The sequence below is a fragment of the Microchirus variegatus genome, assembly GCF_963457635.1.
Source record: "Microchirus variegatus genome assembly, chromosome: 1".
NCBI classification, from domain to species: Eukaryota; Metazoa; Chordata; class Actinopteri; order Pleuronectiformes; family Soleidae; genus Microchirus; species Microchirus variegatus.
The window spans coordinates 20501644-20520439 of NC_139802.1; the positions used below are offsets into that span (position 1 = coordinate 20501644).

At 40.2% G+C, this 18796-nt stretch overlaps 1 protein-coding gene across 2 annotated transcripts; it reads left to right on the plus strand.

Moving 5' to 3' along the window:
• The first annotated feature begins 793 nt into the window (after window positions 1–793).
• tmod4 (tropomodulin 4 (muscle)) lies at window positions 794–18719 on the plus strand. 2 transcript variants are annotated; one of them, XM_083888983.1, is made up of 10 exons: window positions 794–948; window positions 10141–10315; window positions 11000–11156; window positions 11661–11780; window positions 14885–14977; window positions 15749–15879; window positions 16029–16136; window positions 17234–17377; window positions 17943–18087; window positions 18366–18719. In XM_083888983.1, the coding sequence occupies exons 2-10, from the start codon at window positions 10214–10216 to the stop codon at window positions 18386–18388; spliced, it is 1023 nt and encodes a 340-aa protein (XP_083745109.1). In that variant the 5' UTR covers window positions 794–948; window positions 10141–10213; the 3' UTR covers window positions 18389–18719. The 2 variants fall into 2 exon arrangements, with proteins under 2 accessions (XP_083745109.1, XP_083745110.1); XM_083888984.1 differs by lacking the exon at window positions 794–948 and adding an exon at window positions 1094–1115.
• The last annotated feature ends 77 nt before the right edge of the window (window positions 18720–18796 follow it).

Here is an 18796-nt window from a genome sequence, read left to right on the forward strand (position 1 = left end):
ACAGGTGCAGCTGTACGGAAAATGAAAATCAACAAACATTAACTTCCTTTCACCCCAACCGGTCTAGGCAGATGGCCGCACATCTTTGAGTCTGGTTCTGTCAGCGCTTTCTTCTTCTGTTCTTCTTCGTCATTGTGTGAATTGTTAGGTTTCTCTGCTCTGCATGATGTTGTCAATGTACAGTGCCTTGAGATAATGGATGTTGTGATTTGGGGCTAGACAAATACTATTGAATTTAATTGAATTAAAGCTCCCATAGAGTGATCCTATGGCACATATATGTGAGTTATGGAGGTCTACTTACATACATTAACTTGTTTTTATGGTCAAAACCTCCTAATTGCTGCAAACCAGCCAACCGAAATCTCTCCTCACTGAAGCTCTCATCAGTCGCGCTGTTTCAGACCAAAATCTCACCCCCAGAAGACAGACTGAGTTGTGATTTGCCAGCCAACGAGAGCTTTCTCAACAGTCTTGTGATTGGCCAGGTACCTGGAAATGACGTAATTATAGGTTAGATTAAGCACATAAGGAGTTTTTTTGGGGAGTTTGAGGGATTTCAGGGTCATCTTTTTTGGAAAGTGCTACTCAGTACTAACCACTAGATGTCAGCCTTTCTCTGTCTCAGTGGATTCAGTCAGTTTTAATTGAAGGACTGATGAGCTTATGAGTTCATGTCCCTCTAACCCCACTCCTTCACCCTCTCCCCCTCAGCCAAAATAATAAAATGCTGACTTCTCAAAGTGCTGTCACTTTGCCTGTCTCAGCATAGAAGGCCTGAAGCCTGACACGAGAGAGAGGGAGTGAGAGCGAGAGAAAGAGAGGGGAGTGGGGGGGGTGTTTGAAAGAGAGAGAGAGAGAGTGAGTGAGTGAGTGAAGAGGGTAAGAGAGAACAACTTTCTCCGGTTTCTTACTGCTGAGAGGCTTCAGCACTGTGCTTCTGTGAAGGTAGGTGTGAGGCTGTGTCCCCTCTGCTTCTGTGTGTGTGTGTGTGTGTTTTTGGGGAGCATGTTGGGGTAATCCCAACTTTAATCTGAGAACGAGAGAGAGAGGGTGAGGTCACGAGAGAGGTGGAACAACGACTATGTGGAGAGAGTTTCTGGAGCGGGACAAAGGTGAAGTTGAACTCTTTAGTTTCAGGTGATTCTTCTTATTAGGGGCAGTTTGTCCAGGATGAACCTCTCAGGGTTGGAGGCTTAAGCTGTCCAATAGCTGTGGAGTGCATTCGTCACAGGGGATTTTGGAGATGTTTTCTCCATCTGCTGCTACATCACCTCCTCCTCCTCCTCCTCCTCCTCCAGCCCTGCAGGATCCCGTTCAGTGTCTGACATTTGTGTGTTTGTCTCAGCCACTGGATCAAATCGTCTTTCAGGGACTCTTGGCATAATTGTGGTGAAAGATGAAGAGGGAGGGACTAAATTTAGCTCAGTTGCAGTCAGGGAATTTGGTTCTTGTTGCTCGCCGATATGAAACTCTGCAAAACAACAACAAACAAACATAACAGCGATATAGGTTTGGAATTGGAAGCAAAAAACTTTCTCTCCTGCCCATTCCCTGTCGAGAAGCAGCTCAAGCTATGGCTGACTTGCGAGGCTAAAATTAAGCTGAAGGCTGATTTGGAATGTTACACTTGGGCGGTAAGACGTGGAGAAGATCGACCTGCCGCATGGTGACAAATCTTCTGAGCTGTTGGTGGCAACTGGCTCATTTAGAAAAGCCTCTCTTACACACACACACACACACACATCTAGTGTGTCTTTTATGGAATAAAAACAGTAAATCTAAAAGTAAAAGACAGAGTTTTTACGAGAGCATAACCTTTGTCAAGGGGAAATCCAAACCCTTATAATGGTCTTTGGCTCATAAAACACCCAGTAACTCCTCTGTGGTTCACTGAGAGTTACTCAAACAACAGAAACAACAGATTATAGCCACTTAAACAAAACTCTCCTCTGATAGAATCCACATCAGCTAAAGCTCGTCTTGCTTTGTGAACTGCTCACTATCTCGCACCAAAGTCCATAGAGAAAAAGCTGCTTTTTTTTTTGTTTTGTCTTGCAGGGATGAGCCTCATTCCGTATTCTAAATTCTAAATTCTAAATAAATGTAAATATAAAGCCTGGAGAGTATTATGAGTATAAGATTATACAAATCACCTTTTTACCCTTCACACTAAAATTTGATTTGAAAAAATTCCCAGCATGTGTTCCCTGTTTTGGTGTGAGCTCTGCACTCATAGAGGTCAGAGGTCACGTTTGTTGAAACATCAGCAGTGATGCACAGTGCGTTTAGAATTTCAGTTCAGTTTCGGGTTTGATCATTATTGATGCGGTTTTATATTTACACTACCGTTCTATACAATTTTGTTGTGTTTTCCATTAAAAGTCATACTTTGATTCATCAAAAGAGTTGCAAATTGAATAGAAAATATAGTCAAGACATTGACAAGATCAGAAATAATGATTTTTATTCAAAATAATAATTTTGCCCTTATGTCAAAGAACCAGCAAAACTGTTTTCAGCTGTGCTAACATCATTGCACAAGGGTTTTCAAGGGTTTTCTAAACATCCAATAGCCTTCTAACACCATTAGCAAACACAATGTACCATTAGAACACTGGAAATGGGCCTTTTAAAGGGTTCTCTGGATCAAAATGGCTCTTACTGGAACCATTAGTGTTACCAAGAACCCTTGAAAAACCCTTTCTCCAGGAAAGGGTTTTTCAGAAGCAAATGGTTCCAGGCAGAACCTCAGCCCTTGTAGAAGGACACGTTTGGAAACCTTATTTCTAAGAGTGTGCACCTATGTACATATTCCATTAAAAACCAGACGTTTGCAGCTAGAATAGTCGTTTACCACGTTAACAATGTATAGAGTGTATTTATGATTCATTTCATGTTATATTCATTGAAAAAAAGTACTTTTCCTTCAAAAATAAGACTCCAAACTTTTGAATGGCAGTGTCTAATAATAATATCCTTGAATTGATCCTATTTTAAAATCTGCGTGTTCATAGCTGTCACTATGGAGGTGAATCTATCGACGTCAGCTGTATCGGTCGCAGGTGTTTTCAGTTATTCTGATGAATTAGTCCTTAGGTCTTACTACAGTGAGCAGTGAAAAATGAAAATCTTCATAGGTTCCTCTGTTTGTATACGGCAGCCATCACCAAATGATGGTTATTTTTACGTTGTAGACATTTATTGTCGTCCACGTTCTTAGGTTGCACAGACAAAAAAGACCCAACATGTGTTTCTGTTTAAAGTTAATTTTTTGACAACAATAACCTCGTCAGTGAGTGATTTTAGATACTGGGACATACTGCAGGTATTTGTTTTTCTTAATTTTTTTCCAATACTTCTACATCAATTTCTATTATGTCTTTAATTTGATTTGTATTACGTCTAAGTATAAGTGTGACCTAGTGTGATAATCACTCACAATCTTACCGCTGAGGCAGCGATGACTGTGATGAGAAATTCTCTTCTGACTTGTTAAGAAATCACACGTACGTGTGTTTGTATTATGTTGTACAGCTCGTGCAATAAGAGCTGTTATCTTGGCGTTATTGGAGAATAACGGCGGTCAAGCGATGTACCGTACAAATAACACACAGCAGGTAGAGCTGGATAATAAATATGGATAATAAAATGTAAAGCTGAAAGAGACTTGGTTTACAGAACGGCTTCATTACAAATCCAAAAGAATAAATAGAACATTACTCACTTGTTATGTATCTTGTTTTTCCACACTGAGGTGTTTATTAAGAATCATCTGCTCAGAGGAAAACTATCCATGACCGAATCAAACAGCTAAATGCTAACGAAAGAAACTATTAGGGACAGGGGGACAGTTTCCTTCTAAATGGTGTTAAGAAAACCAGTTAGTTGTTGTTTTAGATCATGAAAATTCAGTTAAAACAGTTATAGTTAGAAGTTATATGAATTCACATTTAGGAGGATTTGTTTTTAACCCTTTAACACAGAGCATTTTGGCAGTATAACGTGTCTTAAAAGTATTTAATTTTCACCAACTCTATAAACACACCTCAGCCAAAAGTACTGAAAATGTTTTAAATCGGATTGAATTTGCAAAATTTGGAAAATACGTCACAGTTCAACGTGTTTTTATGTACAAAAAGAAAAGAAAAACCCTCAAATTTTGTGACTTCTTCACAATTATTGCTACTTATAGCATATAAAATGAATCATAACTTTGACTCGACAACATAATAAGACAAAAAAAACCCCACATTTTTGAAGCCTGAATATGTGACCATTAAACACACACAACCAGGATGTCCATATAAGGAGTTCTGCATTATTTCTATGGCAATTTACCATGGGTGCACCTGCCGCATGAGCACTAAGGGTTAATAATAGTGCTGGGCACGTTAACGGCATCATAGTTAACGCACATTAACGTGTTTCCATGAAGACTGACCGGAAAAAGATGAGCAGTGACGCCATGTTTACGCGACTCCGTATTATTAAAATGAGTCTCTAAAGTAACACTAAACTTTAAACACAGAGGCACACATACGCAGTACACAGATATACTGGTTATTTGTAGCGCTGCTCTTTTCGTTTAATAAACAGACTGTAACTCTAATGGCGCTAAAGGTGCCAATGCAGCTAATGGAGCTAACTGGTAAACGGTGCCTGGACTACGGTGCCGCGGCACGTAAACATGACGTCATACGCGTCTTCTTTCCGGTCATTCGTGTGCATTTAGCGCCGTTAACGTGTCCAGCACTAGTTAATAAAACAAAAAAACATGCTTTTCTTTTATAGAAAAAAACGTATCTTAGCTAACTAGCGTAGTTAAGATAAGATCTTGGAAGTTGGGACATTGTTTGTATTTATTGAGAGATATTCTTCTTACACTGCAGCTTTTGTCATTCACCCATTCACACCCCAACATGGGGTGAAGTGTTAAGCTGCCAGGAAGCCAGGAATCAAACCCACAACCTTCATTTTCAAAGACGACTCGCTCCACGTTTACAATGGCAGGGCCAGACTCCCATAGCACTGAAGGCAGCTGTCATTAATTAATCACATCCAGGTGAAAATGTATGCGTACATTTACGAGCTCGTGTCCCGGGTTTCCGTGCTGACGGCAGCTACAGGTGGAAGAGATTTTTGTTGAGAGGTTGAGATTTTTGAAGTGGAAAATGAGACGTCTGCAGCAGCAGCAGCAGGTGACACTGACGACAGCAGCCCAGTTTCCACTCCTGGGTCCACCGTGGGGGGGGGTACCAGTAATGCGTAATGTGATGTGATGTAAATGTTTGCATGATTCAATCCAGTAAACATTTACATGATTACTGGATTGAATCATGTAAATGTCCCATTTAGAGAAAAAAAAATAGATGATAGAGAACAACTCGTGTGATTGACAGCTGGTACTGTCTTGTTTGCGGCTGACGTCGGTGAAAATGTAGTAGTTTCAAATAGTGACAAAGCACAAGGTCAGGCTTTTACAAAACAGGGAGACTGCGTCCATGCTCATATACAGACCATGGCCATGGTTCTCAAACTGTGGTGCGTGTGCCACCAGTGGTACACAAGCTTCCTCTGGTGGTACTTGGGAGGACAATAAGAAATACTGTTCTACTGTATATACCGTAGATATATGTGATCGGAATTTTGACCAGAGTGCATGGAAACCGAAACAAATACGCACATTAACGCATGACGACTGACCGGAAAAAGACGACATTTTTTATATGACTACCGATTGTTAAATGAGGGGGGAAGGCGATAAAGTCAACCGTCAAAACACATAAGTCGACAGCGATACATGGCGTCACAATTGATGACACAAAAGTCACCCTGCGCATGGATGGCACTGTACGTAAAACTATTATGATGTTTGGTTTCAGGCCGCTGGTATGCAGTTGTCTGAGCCATCGCTCGTAACTCAAGGGTCAGAAAACAGCCAACAATAAAGAGAGGATCAAAGGCTTCACTGCAGTCGAACACAGACACGAGTTCTGGGTCACAGTCGCAGCTCAGGTCACCTGTGGCTCTCTATGAATCACACGCAAGAGGCAATCAGGGGTTTCACACTCAAATGAGCTAGGGGCCACTGAGTGTCTAGTTTGGTCACTCATGTGAAGAAAAGTCCAACTTTTTGAGAGAAAGACATCAAAATAATAAAAGACATTTGACAAAATTTCAAAATAAAATCTTTTTTAATAGATTCATAAATACATTTATATTGTGAACTAACTCCAATTGATTAGGGGGCCGCAAGTTTGAGATCTCTGATTTGACTCTTAGTGCTCACATTTACAGGACATATCTTCAGGCTTTACAAAAAAATTTAAAATTATGTGTTGTTGAGTCAAAGTTATGATCAATTTTATATCTCACATTTTTATCCAAGCGACCTTTGTGATTTGGAGTTTGCTCAGGTTACAGCTGAAACCGTCAGCTATTTTGATCTGTTTGAAGCTTTTTTTCATGATTAAAACGAGATTTCTGATTGTTTTAGCTTCTTAAATGTGGATATTTTCTTTGTTTCTTTGCTCGACATAACAAAGAAATCATTAAAACTGAACCATTTTGGTTTGTGGACAAGAAAAAAAGACATTCGAGAACATCGTCAATTCCAGGTTTGACAAACACTGATCAACGTTTTTCTTTTAAAACATTTTTCTGACATTTTATGGACCAAATGATTAATGGATTACAAAAATAATCGTTAGTTGCAGCTCTAGTTAATTAAGCACATTCTTATAGCCTCCGTGTATATACTGTATACATTTGTTTAGCAGCAAAGACCAGCTCCATGTACAGTATCGTACAGTATAATATTGCGAGTGGTTATTTAATAGAATGCAAAATAATAGGTCATAAATTGTTTGAAACTAAATTACCCACACTTTGAAAGCTGACGTGTTACGTAATATAACTGTATTTTAACTGTTTTGCTTGCTTGCATCTTATTATAACACGTTATATCATTCTATATAATACGTAATATGCTTTAGAAAAAAAAAGAAAAAAAAAAAGCTCTGCTTATTAATAAACTCAAAAAAATTTAATAAAAAAATAACGTGATAGTGTAACGAATGAAAATGTCAGGAGAGAGACCTCTGTCCCCCTCGTCATCCTCTCAGTCTCCTCCATCTTCTTTGACACTCAGCTGCATGATCCAGTGTTTGTGTTGCCGGCTTTACACATTAGAGCCACACACAGCACTGAGTGAGGAGCAGCCAGCGTCGCACACACAGACACACACGCATGCACGCACGCTCACACACGCACACACAGTTTAACTGAACTTTTACTGAATTGAATCCCTATAGTTTCATAAAAAAATAGATGATAGAGAGAACAACACGTGTGATTGACAGCTGGTACTGTCTTGGTTGCTGCTGACGTCGGTGAAAATGTAGTAGTTTCAAATAGTGACAAAGCACAAGGTCAGGCTTTGACAAAACAGGGAGACTGCGTCCATGCTCATATACAGACCACGCCCATGGTTCTCAAACTGTGGTGCATGTTCCACCAGTGGTACGCAAGCTTCCTCTGGTGGTACTTGGGAGGAAAATAAGAAATACTGTTCTACTGTATATATGATCGGTATGTGATCGGAATTTTGACCGGAGTGCATGGAAACTGAAACAAATACTCACATTAACGCATGGCATCGTTTCCATGACGACTGACCGGAAAAAGACGCTCATGACGCCATGTTTATGTGACTCCAGATTGTTAAAATGAGTCTCTAAAAACACAAAATCTGGTTTTCATGCACAACTAAATAAAACATTTTGCTTTTCTTAATTTAAAATTGTTAATACACTATTTTAACATGCAGTAAATGGTAAATAAGTGCCAGATATTTCAATTTATAATGGGGGAAATTGACATTTTCTGGCCCTTTTATGTTTAAAATAAGCAGACAAGTCCAGGCGGACATTTTGAGGCTTAGATGTTAAAGGGTTAATCTCATACCAGTGAGTGTGAAGTATATGCGAGGAAGAGGAGGATGATGAAAAAGCAAATTATCTTATTGGGAATAAATCTGCCTCCTGTGAAAAGTCCGTAGTCGACTTTGCTTGACCTATTTATGCCATTGTATTATAGTAGAAATATAGTAAATAGATGCATAAATCCAGTTCGATGTCATATCACTGTATTAAATTAGGCTAAAATGTAATGACGTCGCCACTGATCAATAACAACAATGACATGTTGCCCGCCCTACCTTTAAAATCTGCTATCATTCAAGTTGTGTTTGGTGATGCAAGAGAGATATTTCTGTAAAACTGCGTGTTGCTATGCCAAATCAAATCGATAAACATGACAACATAACGAGTCTTGCCATGGAAACGCAGATGTTAATGCTTCTTGAAGACTCGGAGCACATTCTGTGACCTTGAACTGTGACGTGGTTTCTCCGTTTGGCCAAGTTTGGATGAAATCTGGACCGTGGAACCTCTTAAAGCTGATACGTGCATTACTCATGATTGTGACCCACACGTATGTTATCGTTGTGGTATTTGAGGGCAGACGGTTTGAACTAGGCTTTTGCTGCATCAGAGGCCGCTCTGCATTTTGTTGTTCTTTATCCGTTTGGTCCTTTCTCATCACGGAGGGTGTGGATGAGTTTTTTTCGGGCGGGTCCGCTACCGTACGAGCGAATGTCTGTCAATGATAAACAAGGGATTCCACCCCTTCTCCTCCTCGCTCCCTCCATCCTGCTATTCTTAGCCCAGTGAGCTCAGGGTTTAGAGTTACAAAGACCTAGCTTGCTCTCTCTCTCTCTGTCTTTCCTTTTCACTTTCTCCACTTGACTCTTTTAAACATTAGCTGGTGGAGGCGGTTCAACTCTAATGTGTTTTAATGGGGAAAATGAATCTGAAAAATGAAAATGAGCTGCAGAACATTTAAATATGGACTCTGTGCTCCCGCGTACAGCAAGCGTCTATTATTATTGCCGCGCTGTGCAGAGCACAGTATCAATCTATTGTAATATGATGAGGTTTATGGTCTATAACATACTATGCAATACTAATATGACATATTAATTAGAAATAAAGTAAAGTTTGTTCAAGAGGGAGCTCATTTAGCTCTGCAAAGTTGACTTTTCACACAGTGTGGTATTATTTAGCTGATGAATGATTGTGTGTATTAAAATTAGGGCTGCAACTAACAACTATTATCACTATGGATGAATCGAGTACTTGCTTGGTCCATAAAAATGTAAGAAAATGTAGAAAAATGGTGATCTGTGTCACTGAAAATCTGGAAATATTGTCCATAAACCAAAAAAATAATTGAATTTGAATGATTTATTTGTTACATTGAGCAAAGAAATCAGAAAATATTTATATTTAAGACGAGGAAAAATAGGAGAAACTCATAGATTACCAACATAGTTGAGAATTAATTTGGAAATTGATAATAATCGGTTAATTAAATAATAATTAAAATAGCATCCGATACACATACTGTATTATGTAGGAAGTCATCACTTTATGTTAAATAGACGTGTTTTACTGTTTAAAAGATTAAAGATTATCTTTTAATTCATGAATATGATGAAAACGCTTGTTTTTTGCTTTTGTTGCTTGTCAATATTTCAGTTTTGTTTTTGGGGTATTGTTGATATTTTTGTGTAATACGATCAATTGTACAGGCAGGTTAGGCCTTGAGCTTCAGTCTATTCCTTTTTTCCCCTCTCTCCACTGAATATTTTGAGAAATTAATGTTAAACCATTTTTCTTTCAAGAACAAATGAGACCAAAAATAATAATATATACATTAATTAGTCCATTCATTATGCACGACTGTTCACTTCAAGTAAGATAAAATACCAAGTATGGACCAAGTCAGTGCTCACACAATAATCACATTTATACTGTATAAAACTGCATAATACTATTCAATTTGTCACTGAAAAGATGATAAAAAAAAAAAAAATACAAACGAGATGTTTCGGTGCCACATCAAAAAAAATAATAATGAAAAATCATTATAACACTGGAACATCGAAGGAATATTTCTGTGCTGTTGATCTGCGATAGGCTTTCTTGCCTTGGTGATTGAGGAATTGAAACGAAATGAAGTGTACTGTAGTTTGCCACTACAGTATTGTTGTTCCTTTTCTCCCTTCTCTCACAGTGCCCTGCAGCAGCAGCAGCAGCGTGTGTGTATGAGTGAGTTTGTGTGTGTGTGAGCCGCAGCCTCAGGAGCCATGTCGGACCCCAGGGACATCGACGAGGATGCCATCCTCAGGGGCCTCAGTGCCGAGGAGTTGGAGAAGCTGGACTATGAGCTGCAGGAGATGGACCCCGAGGTACAGAGAGGGGGGAATCAGTTAGTCTTATCACCAGGTGATGGTGTCTCTGATTACTTTCTCTGGTGCCTGTCGGTTTTTTGTTCCGTCAGGTGATCGATCAGCTCGATCCTCATCCACCAACATTCAGATGTGACTAATTATGTGTCAGAGCTTTTTTATGTAAAAGGTAACACCAATCGGTTTGTCTATGGTGTAGCGTATCTCTAAAGTTTCAGGTCTCATTTTCCACAGTTTTCACTGTACATTTAAATATCAGGTCTTTTGTGGCCTCACATAAAGGGACAATGGCAGGCAATCAAAAAAGGCAGGAAAGCAGAGTAAGACCATAAAATAATAAATATTGCATTACCTCTGATTACTTAAAATCGAGGAGAAGCTTTTCCAATCGGCGCCTCTCTACTCATGAAGTGATGTAGTGAGGAGGGAGGGGAAGGCTAATTGGAGCTAAGATGAATATAATATCCAGTTTTAGTATTGGTCAGAGAAAGAAAAGAAAGACGTAAAATCTTCTTCCTCCAGTAGCCATTTCCACATATCCACATCAAACCCCTTGTACCTGGCATTATCATAAGATATTTGTGATGTTTCCTTCCTCGTGTTCTCTGCCCAGGCTCTTAACATCGGTTCACTGCTTCTTCTTGATGCCACGGCAACATAACATTTGACCTCTTGTCCTCCCAGAATGACATGCTGCCAGCGGGTTACCGGCAGCGTGACCAGACAAAGAAGAACCCGACTGGGCCGTACGACCGCGACGCCCTGATGAATCACCTGGAGAAGGAGGCCATGGAGCACCCGGACAGAGAAGACCTTGTGCCCTTCACTGGGGAGAAGAAAGGTGATCATGGATAGCAATTTCAAACTGTTGGCGGCATTGACATGACATGTGAAAGACATGGTACTATTATATCACTGCATTGGCAGGATAACATGATATTAACTGGTGGGTTGCATGCAATTTGATTGGAGGACCTAATAGGACAAGGTTGATTGAAGACAGCTATTCAAGTCCAACACTTGTCCAAACATCCGTATGTGACACATATTAAATGTACAGTGATGAGTCCAGGATTGAGTGGAAAACCAAGTTTATTGGAGCTTTTCTGAGAATCTGTGATCGGCCTTAGATTACTCCTGCTTTGGGAAACTTGATCTGAACAGGGCTTTTACCAGAAGAGAGACACATTTCAAGTAATTCATGCAAAGGATAATATATCGTCTCTCCTATACTTGACTCTCCTGTCAATTTGCTTCCTCGTAGGCCTTCTGTGTGCCATGTTTTCCTCATATATTTATAATATTTTGTCTATTTTATATATCTGTTCTTTGCATTTGTGTCCAGGAAAAACCTTTACACCCAAGAAAGCACCAGAGATTCCCGAGCATGAGCAGGTGCTCCTGGAACCAGAGCTGGAGGAGGCTCTGAAAAACGCCACTGATGCAGAGATGTGTGATATTGCAGGTCAGAAACAACACTATTTATACATCCTCTAATCCAGTGTACATTGGACATTTTATGGACCTACCCACTAATCGATTAATTGAGGAAATAACTGATCGATTATGAAATCTTTATTTCATAATTTCCATTACACCTGTGCCATTTCCTGCTGTGACTGAAAAGGTTTAGCTCTCCCTGTGATGTCAGACGGGTTAGTCCTCATGCTCTCTCGCAGCAGCAGGTGCTTATTAACCCATTATCAGACACACACACACATACACACACACAGTGCAGTTTGACCTCAGTGTTTTCATCACAGTGTCTTTGACCCACATGTAAAGAGAGCTCTATAATACAGACCCTGTTATCTGCCCGCTACTGCTGCTTCATGTTGTTGTCCCCATAGATAAAGTGAGAGCAGCTCAGTGGAACCCGGGCTAACAGACATGGCCAAACATGCGACAGGCTCCAATTCCCCATGCTCAGCAACACAAAAATAAATAAGCCTTCACGGCCCTCAGGCTGCCAGAGGATGGGCGGGGTAGACGCGAGGATAGTTGGGGGCTAAGATACTGTATCTCTTTAAAACAGACTGTGTGTGTGCTGTTGTCTTCTGGAAGTGTGTTTTCCTTTTTAATTCATGTAAAACACATATTCAGTATTGTAATTAAAACAACTGCAGTTACAGAATTATACCTAGATAGTATAGCCGTTTGGCTAAATCTATTTCAACATAAACATGTGTTAGCTAAGCTAAGAGGAACGCTATTCTATACACGTTATTCTGATTATTAATGGTACATAAATAAATAAATAAATGTGGCTTTAACATTCACTCGAAGTATGCTGATCATAAATATCAGTCAAAAAATAGCTTTAGCATTCAAATTCTCGTAGAGGGAGATCAACAATTGATAAATGTACAATAAAAGTAATGTCTCTAGTTGTCTTGTAAATATTTTAACTCACTTATCTCAGAACAAGAAGTGTGTTTTCCTTTTTAATTCATGTAAAAAAATATTCAGTATTAAAACAACTGCAGTTACCAACACTACTGTAGCTGATAGTTAGCCGTTTGGCTAAATCTGTTTCAACATAAACATGTGTTAGCTAAGCTAAGAGGAATGCGATTCTGTACATATATATATATTTTTTAAAGCGTAGAGTCGTAATTACAGTTGTGGACACTGTCTCTCTGTGCCGTTGACGTGAGAGTCCATGCAGCGAGTAACGTTAAGCAAGAGATGCCTTGAGAATGCAAATTCCAAGATCTCTGGCTCACCAAAGTAAATCACATAGACTGACATCAACCAAATCTCAAGGACAATCACTTGTCCAGATGCAGAGCGTGCTGCAAATCAATAAAAGTGGACAAAATGGGCAAAGCGGCTCTTAAGCTGTATCAGCTCATTCAGTCCTTAAATTTTAAGGGAAATTGGTTCTGGAAAGTCCTTGAATTTTAGGAAATTGGTTCTGGAAAGTCCTTGTTTTAGATGTCAACCAAGGTGTGGGAACCCTGTAGCAAGCTCCACCTCCCATTAGCCTTCTTGTCAAAGTTCCACCCCACACACTTGAAACCATTGTGCGTAATGGAACTGTGAATCTTACTGCCATTTTCCGTGACGCGTCTGCTAACTTCTGGCTATTGTCGCTTAGGCATCTCATTCAGCGAGAGAGGTGACAGATTACTGACAGACACCAGCCAATTATTCCAGGAACAGGAAAATAATTTGTCATGTTAATCGCAGATAACTGCTTTTATTTATTGATGGTTATCTGGATGTGATGAGGATCTCAGAAATGAATTACAGAGCCTAGTTTTAAAACCAAACAATTTAAACACGGCTTGTTGCTGTTTAGAGACGGATTCAGGAGATGATCAGTTTTACCGGATATACAAAAGCTGAATAAATGTGCAATTAATTGTGTGAGCCAGTCTTAAATTACTGGTGGTGGAAATTGGGTGAGAGATTAGGAAATTACAGGCCACACTAGAAAATCCATTTCATCTTATCGAGTGTGACTCATTGAACGCAGTGAAAAAGCCGTCCACACAGGTCAAACAGGCTGGCCCACATCTGCAGAGGCAGAGCAGAGCAGCCTGTTTGTTCGGCTTCATTAAAACCGTGGACACGGTCCAACCACAGGATTTAAACCTCAGTCATCCTTTGTTGGTCTTTTGTTTGGGTTTTTGGCCAACGGACTAAACGGTGAGGAATAGTCTGGCGAGCAACTACATGAGCTCAGAGAGAGAGAGAGAGTGTGGAGCCAACAAGTCATCTATACAGTATATATGATATCCACCCGTTGCTATATCAGGCCATTTTGGTTCTCTCTGCTGTAGAGAAGCCTGTGCTGTAAAGCTACCATGGGTTATTCTCAGGACCAGTCTAGATGACACCCACACACGCACGCACATGCACGCACACACACATGTACGCACGCACACACACACACACACACACCTCGACCCCCGATCAGGCCGGCAGCTGTCTCCCTGGCCTTCCTCTCCTCAGTCAGCCCTTTCCATGGTTCCCCCACACCGGGTCAGGAAACTGGTGTCAGGGTGGGAAGGTAGGAGGAGGAGGAGGAGGAGGAGGAGGAGGAGGAGGAGGGGCTCTGGCAGGTTGCAGAAAGAACAGGAATCAGTAGTTCTGCCCCCTTCTGGACAGAACGCATTAGAGCAGGAGGACAAGAGGAATCCATCAACATCAGCGCAGTGGTTTTATTTATATCTGAATTCATGACACAACAGTGAAGATCATTCAGAATAAATCAAAGACAAATGTGTAAATAGTCAGGTCGGCACTACAATATTTTACTACTAAGTTTTCAGGGGGAACTATTTTGTTCATGTTTCTAAAGTTCTACTGTAATGATTACTGGTTTTAGTAAATTAAATCCCATCACCCCAAAGCTGGTGTTATAAAATGCACAATACGTGTTGACCCTCTACCTTTGTATATTATTGTTTTGAATGTTGTAGCTTTGCAGACTGTTCTGTGACAGTGCAGTCGACAAAAACCAACACATAGTTGTGCCGCTCTCGCGCCACAGCAGGTATTTTTATCTGAACTGCTTCCCTGACACACGTTTTCACAGTATTTATTGTTTTGTACTTTCAGCCATCCTCGGTATGTACACGCTGATGAGCAACAAGCAGTACTACGACGCTCTGGGCACCACGGGAACCATCGCCAACACAGAGGGCATCAACAGTACGTATGACCAAAATCTCTCTTGTTTCTCATTTTGGGACTAAGTTAGGAAAAGTTAGGTTTGATATACACTACTGTTCAAAAGACACAAACAATGTTTGTGTTTTCCATTAAAACTCACACTTTTATTCATTAAAAGAGTTGCAAAATTAATAAAAAATATAATCAAGACAAGATTAGAAATAATGATTTTTATTCAAAATAATAAAAAAATATTTTTTAAATAAAATAATTTGCTTTCTTCTAAGAACAGTAAAACTGTTTTCAGCTGTGCTAATATCATTGCACAAGGGTTTTCTAATCATCCAATAGCCTTCTAACACCATTAGCAAACACAATGTACCATTAGAACACTGGAAAAGGGCCTCTATACACATATGTACATATTCCATTAATAACAAGAAAAGGAGAGCACAGACCTCCACCAAGGCAGCTCAGCCCCCCACATTTATTAAGGGTGTTTATATAACCTAAATAAATTAATTGAGTTAATATATTAAATAAGAGGCTGAGAAGATTTTAACTGTAATTGTTTGTGATTATTTCTTAAACTGTATTATTTATTTGTGATTATTCCAAACAATAACGTGATTATTTAAAGGTCTTAAAGACATACGTGCCACAAAAGAACAACACAAATTAAACCAACAACGTTTCGCCATCAGTATCACCCGAATGTCAAATTGAAGTCAGAGTCAGTACTGGACTGATCATTTTTGGTGTATTATCACCGTGTAGCCATCCTAAGCTGTGATGTTATGTATCATTCAGGTGTAGTGAAGCCAGATCCCTTCAAGATCTTCCCCGAAGAACCACCCAACCCCACCAACGTGGAGGAAACCCTGGAGAGAATCCTCAACAACGACAGCAGCCTGATAGAAGTTAACCTCAACAACATCAAGGTTCGTTCAACGGGGGAGCAAAAAAGAATTAGATCAATGAGTGTTTCATTTTCCATGACTTATTCATCTCCAATCCTCAGCTGTATCGATTGGTTATCATATAAAAGCTGCCTTAGCAGAGCTTTAACGCGCCTTTGTCTTTGCTGCAGGACATTCCCATCCCAACACTGAAAGAGATCTTTGAGGCGATGAAGGGAAACTCTTGTGTAGAGTATCTGAGCATCGCTGCGACCCGCAGCAACGACCCTGTGGCCTATGTGAGTCCATTGTCCCCAACTTTAAACCCTTCAGTCAGCCTGTAAATACAACTTGCACTTCATGTTGTGTTCCTTGAAGTAAGGAATCCACTTGGATGAAACTTGGGTGACAACAGCTGTCTCTTAACAGGTTATATTCTTGTTTCATGTGGACCGCACCGTACGGGTCCTGACACAGGATAACTGCAACATTTTGACAGAGCATTTGTATTTAAACTGGCGTAGTTTCCAGCCTTTAAAGCACTAAAGGTTCAGGAAATAAATGACAACAGTCACCCAATCATATAATGACTCGGGGCCACACTGGAAGCATTAGCAGAGCATCTACATCACTGAACATCTTGCTTAATTTCGAGCCGGAATTTTATCATTGCAAATACATGTATTCCCGCGTATAGAGATGAGAGGATTTAAATTTTAATGATGTCTTCAAATCTTAAAGGAGACTACAAATACTTATATTTGGGACTCTGGAGGTCCTATCAGTCGGCAAAGTGTGAAAAAAGATGACCCAGTCACGTTTTTGTGGTCCTCCTCAGTCTAAGTACAGGAGATAAAACACTTCCGCACTCATTGCTACGTCACAATGAGACATTTCAAGAATTGTTGTCTCGCGGAGCTCCGCTTTGTCCCTAAAAAACACAAGCCCGCAGGCGAGGGCAATAGTATCCTGAAGAGTGGAAGTCTGCAAAAGTGTTCTATTCTTGGCTGCACAGTGCAGCACAGAGTTCTACACAAACTTCCAGCCTCAGAGGATTTACATGTCCAGTGGATTCATTTTATATATGACGGCAATGTGCCGGCGAGAGTCGGCAAATGATGGCTTTTCCAAATGCTAACTGCTGTTAGCTGCCGGAGCCTCAGTGACGCTGACGTAGTTTCCTGTGTCTCATTTGCATTTAAAGATACAGGCACTCAAAAGAGAGCGTTCTGAACAGGGCTGTTTTGGCAGAGTGATTGAACTGCTGTGGTGGTATTTTGACCAAATCATGTCACAGACATGTTCATTAGGACACCAGGGAATAACATAGGTTCACTTGGAGAAATAGGGTATAATATGTCTTTACATAATTTTCTTTGTCTGTGTGTATGTGTAGGCATGTGCTGAGATGCTGCAGGAGAACACCAGCTTGCAGAGTCTTAATATCGAGTCCAACTTCATAACCGCAGACGGCATGATGGCCATCATCAAAGCGATGGCCAACAACGCCACACTGATGGAATTCAAGATCGACAACCAGGTCTGCAATGAGTTCATCCTGTAGCGTGTGTGCAAGACACAATTATACGTTCCACTCTGGCAACAAATGATTTCTCATAGTATGTAAATATTAGAATATTATTTTCAGTGCTTTCCCACTTGCTGTTTTCCACTTTTCTCTCAGGTTACAAATTGCCAAAACCGTTGTAGTTCATAAGTACCTGAGGCTAAATTCTCACATGAAGGTGCCGCGTCACACAATTCAGACGTCCTGTCACTGATTTTTTTGCGCTAATGAGAACGTTCAAGTATGAATTTCAGCGTTTTGATTGTTTTTAGCTTCTTAAATTTGACTATTTTATTGTTTCTTTGCTCCATAAAACAAATAAATCATTAAAACTGAATAATTTTGGTGTGTGGGTAAACATTTTAGGGGTTTGGGAAACACAGGTCAACATTTTCAGTGATTTTCCTCATTTGAGTCCAAATGTCCACAAGCAGTTGCAACAGAACCACGTTGAATTGCACATTGCTGACACGTTTTCTAACATCATTTTGAGGGCACAAACCTGGAGTGACGTTCTCCTGTCTTCCGTCTGTTGCAGAGGCAGAAGCTCGGCGATTCGGTCGAGATGGAGATCGCCTCCATGTTGGAGAACAACTCCAGCATCCTCAGGTTTGGCTACCACTTCACGCAGCAGGGGCCCCGCGCCAGAGCCGCCTTTGCCATCACACGCAACAACGACATGAGTGAGGAAAATAAATTGTTTCAAATTATGCATGTGCAATTTCTACAAAAGGGTTATTCAGCTTTCACAGTGGTTCAAGTGGTGCTGCTGCTTATATAAATGACATCATAGTTCTATAAACATGTCATCCCTGTCTCTAACTGTCCTGTATAAACTTATCACTTCATACAGTCTGACAGAGATTTATTCTTCTGTTAAAATGGAGTTTTTGAGATTATGCATGTTGTGATTTGGCACTACACAAATAAAATTGAATTAAATGTTCTTGTGTTCCCTCAGTTCGCCAGCAGAGATTAAGATGAAGCATCAGAGAGTGAACAGCAAGTCCACCAGCAGCCGCAGCATTGGCTCGTCCACTGACGTCAACATCCATCCACGTTCACAGGAAACCATTTCATTTTCATTTTCCCGCAGCCACCCTTTTGTAGACTGCTCGGTTCATCCTCATAAAGGCATGTAGAGGTCACAAAGCAAAATGTGAAGTGTCTTTTTTGTTGTGCTTTTAGTTTCTCCGCCTCGCCCACATCATCCCCAAACAAAGAGGTTTACTCGTTTTCATTGTGGTGCTATTCATGGGAAAAAAACAATCTGTAAATACTTTATTAAATAAAAAAAGATATATATGTTCAAGTATTTGTTGTAAATGTTTGGAAACTTTAATTTTATGGTTTGTACTTATAGCATATACTGTACATGAATTAGCCTCAAGA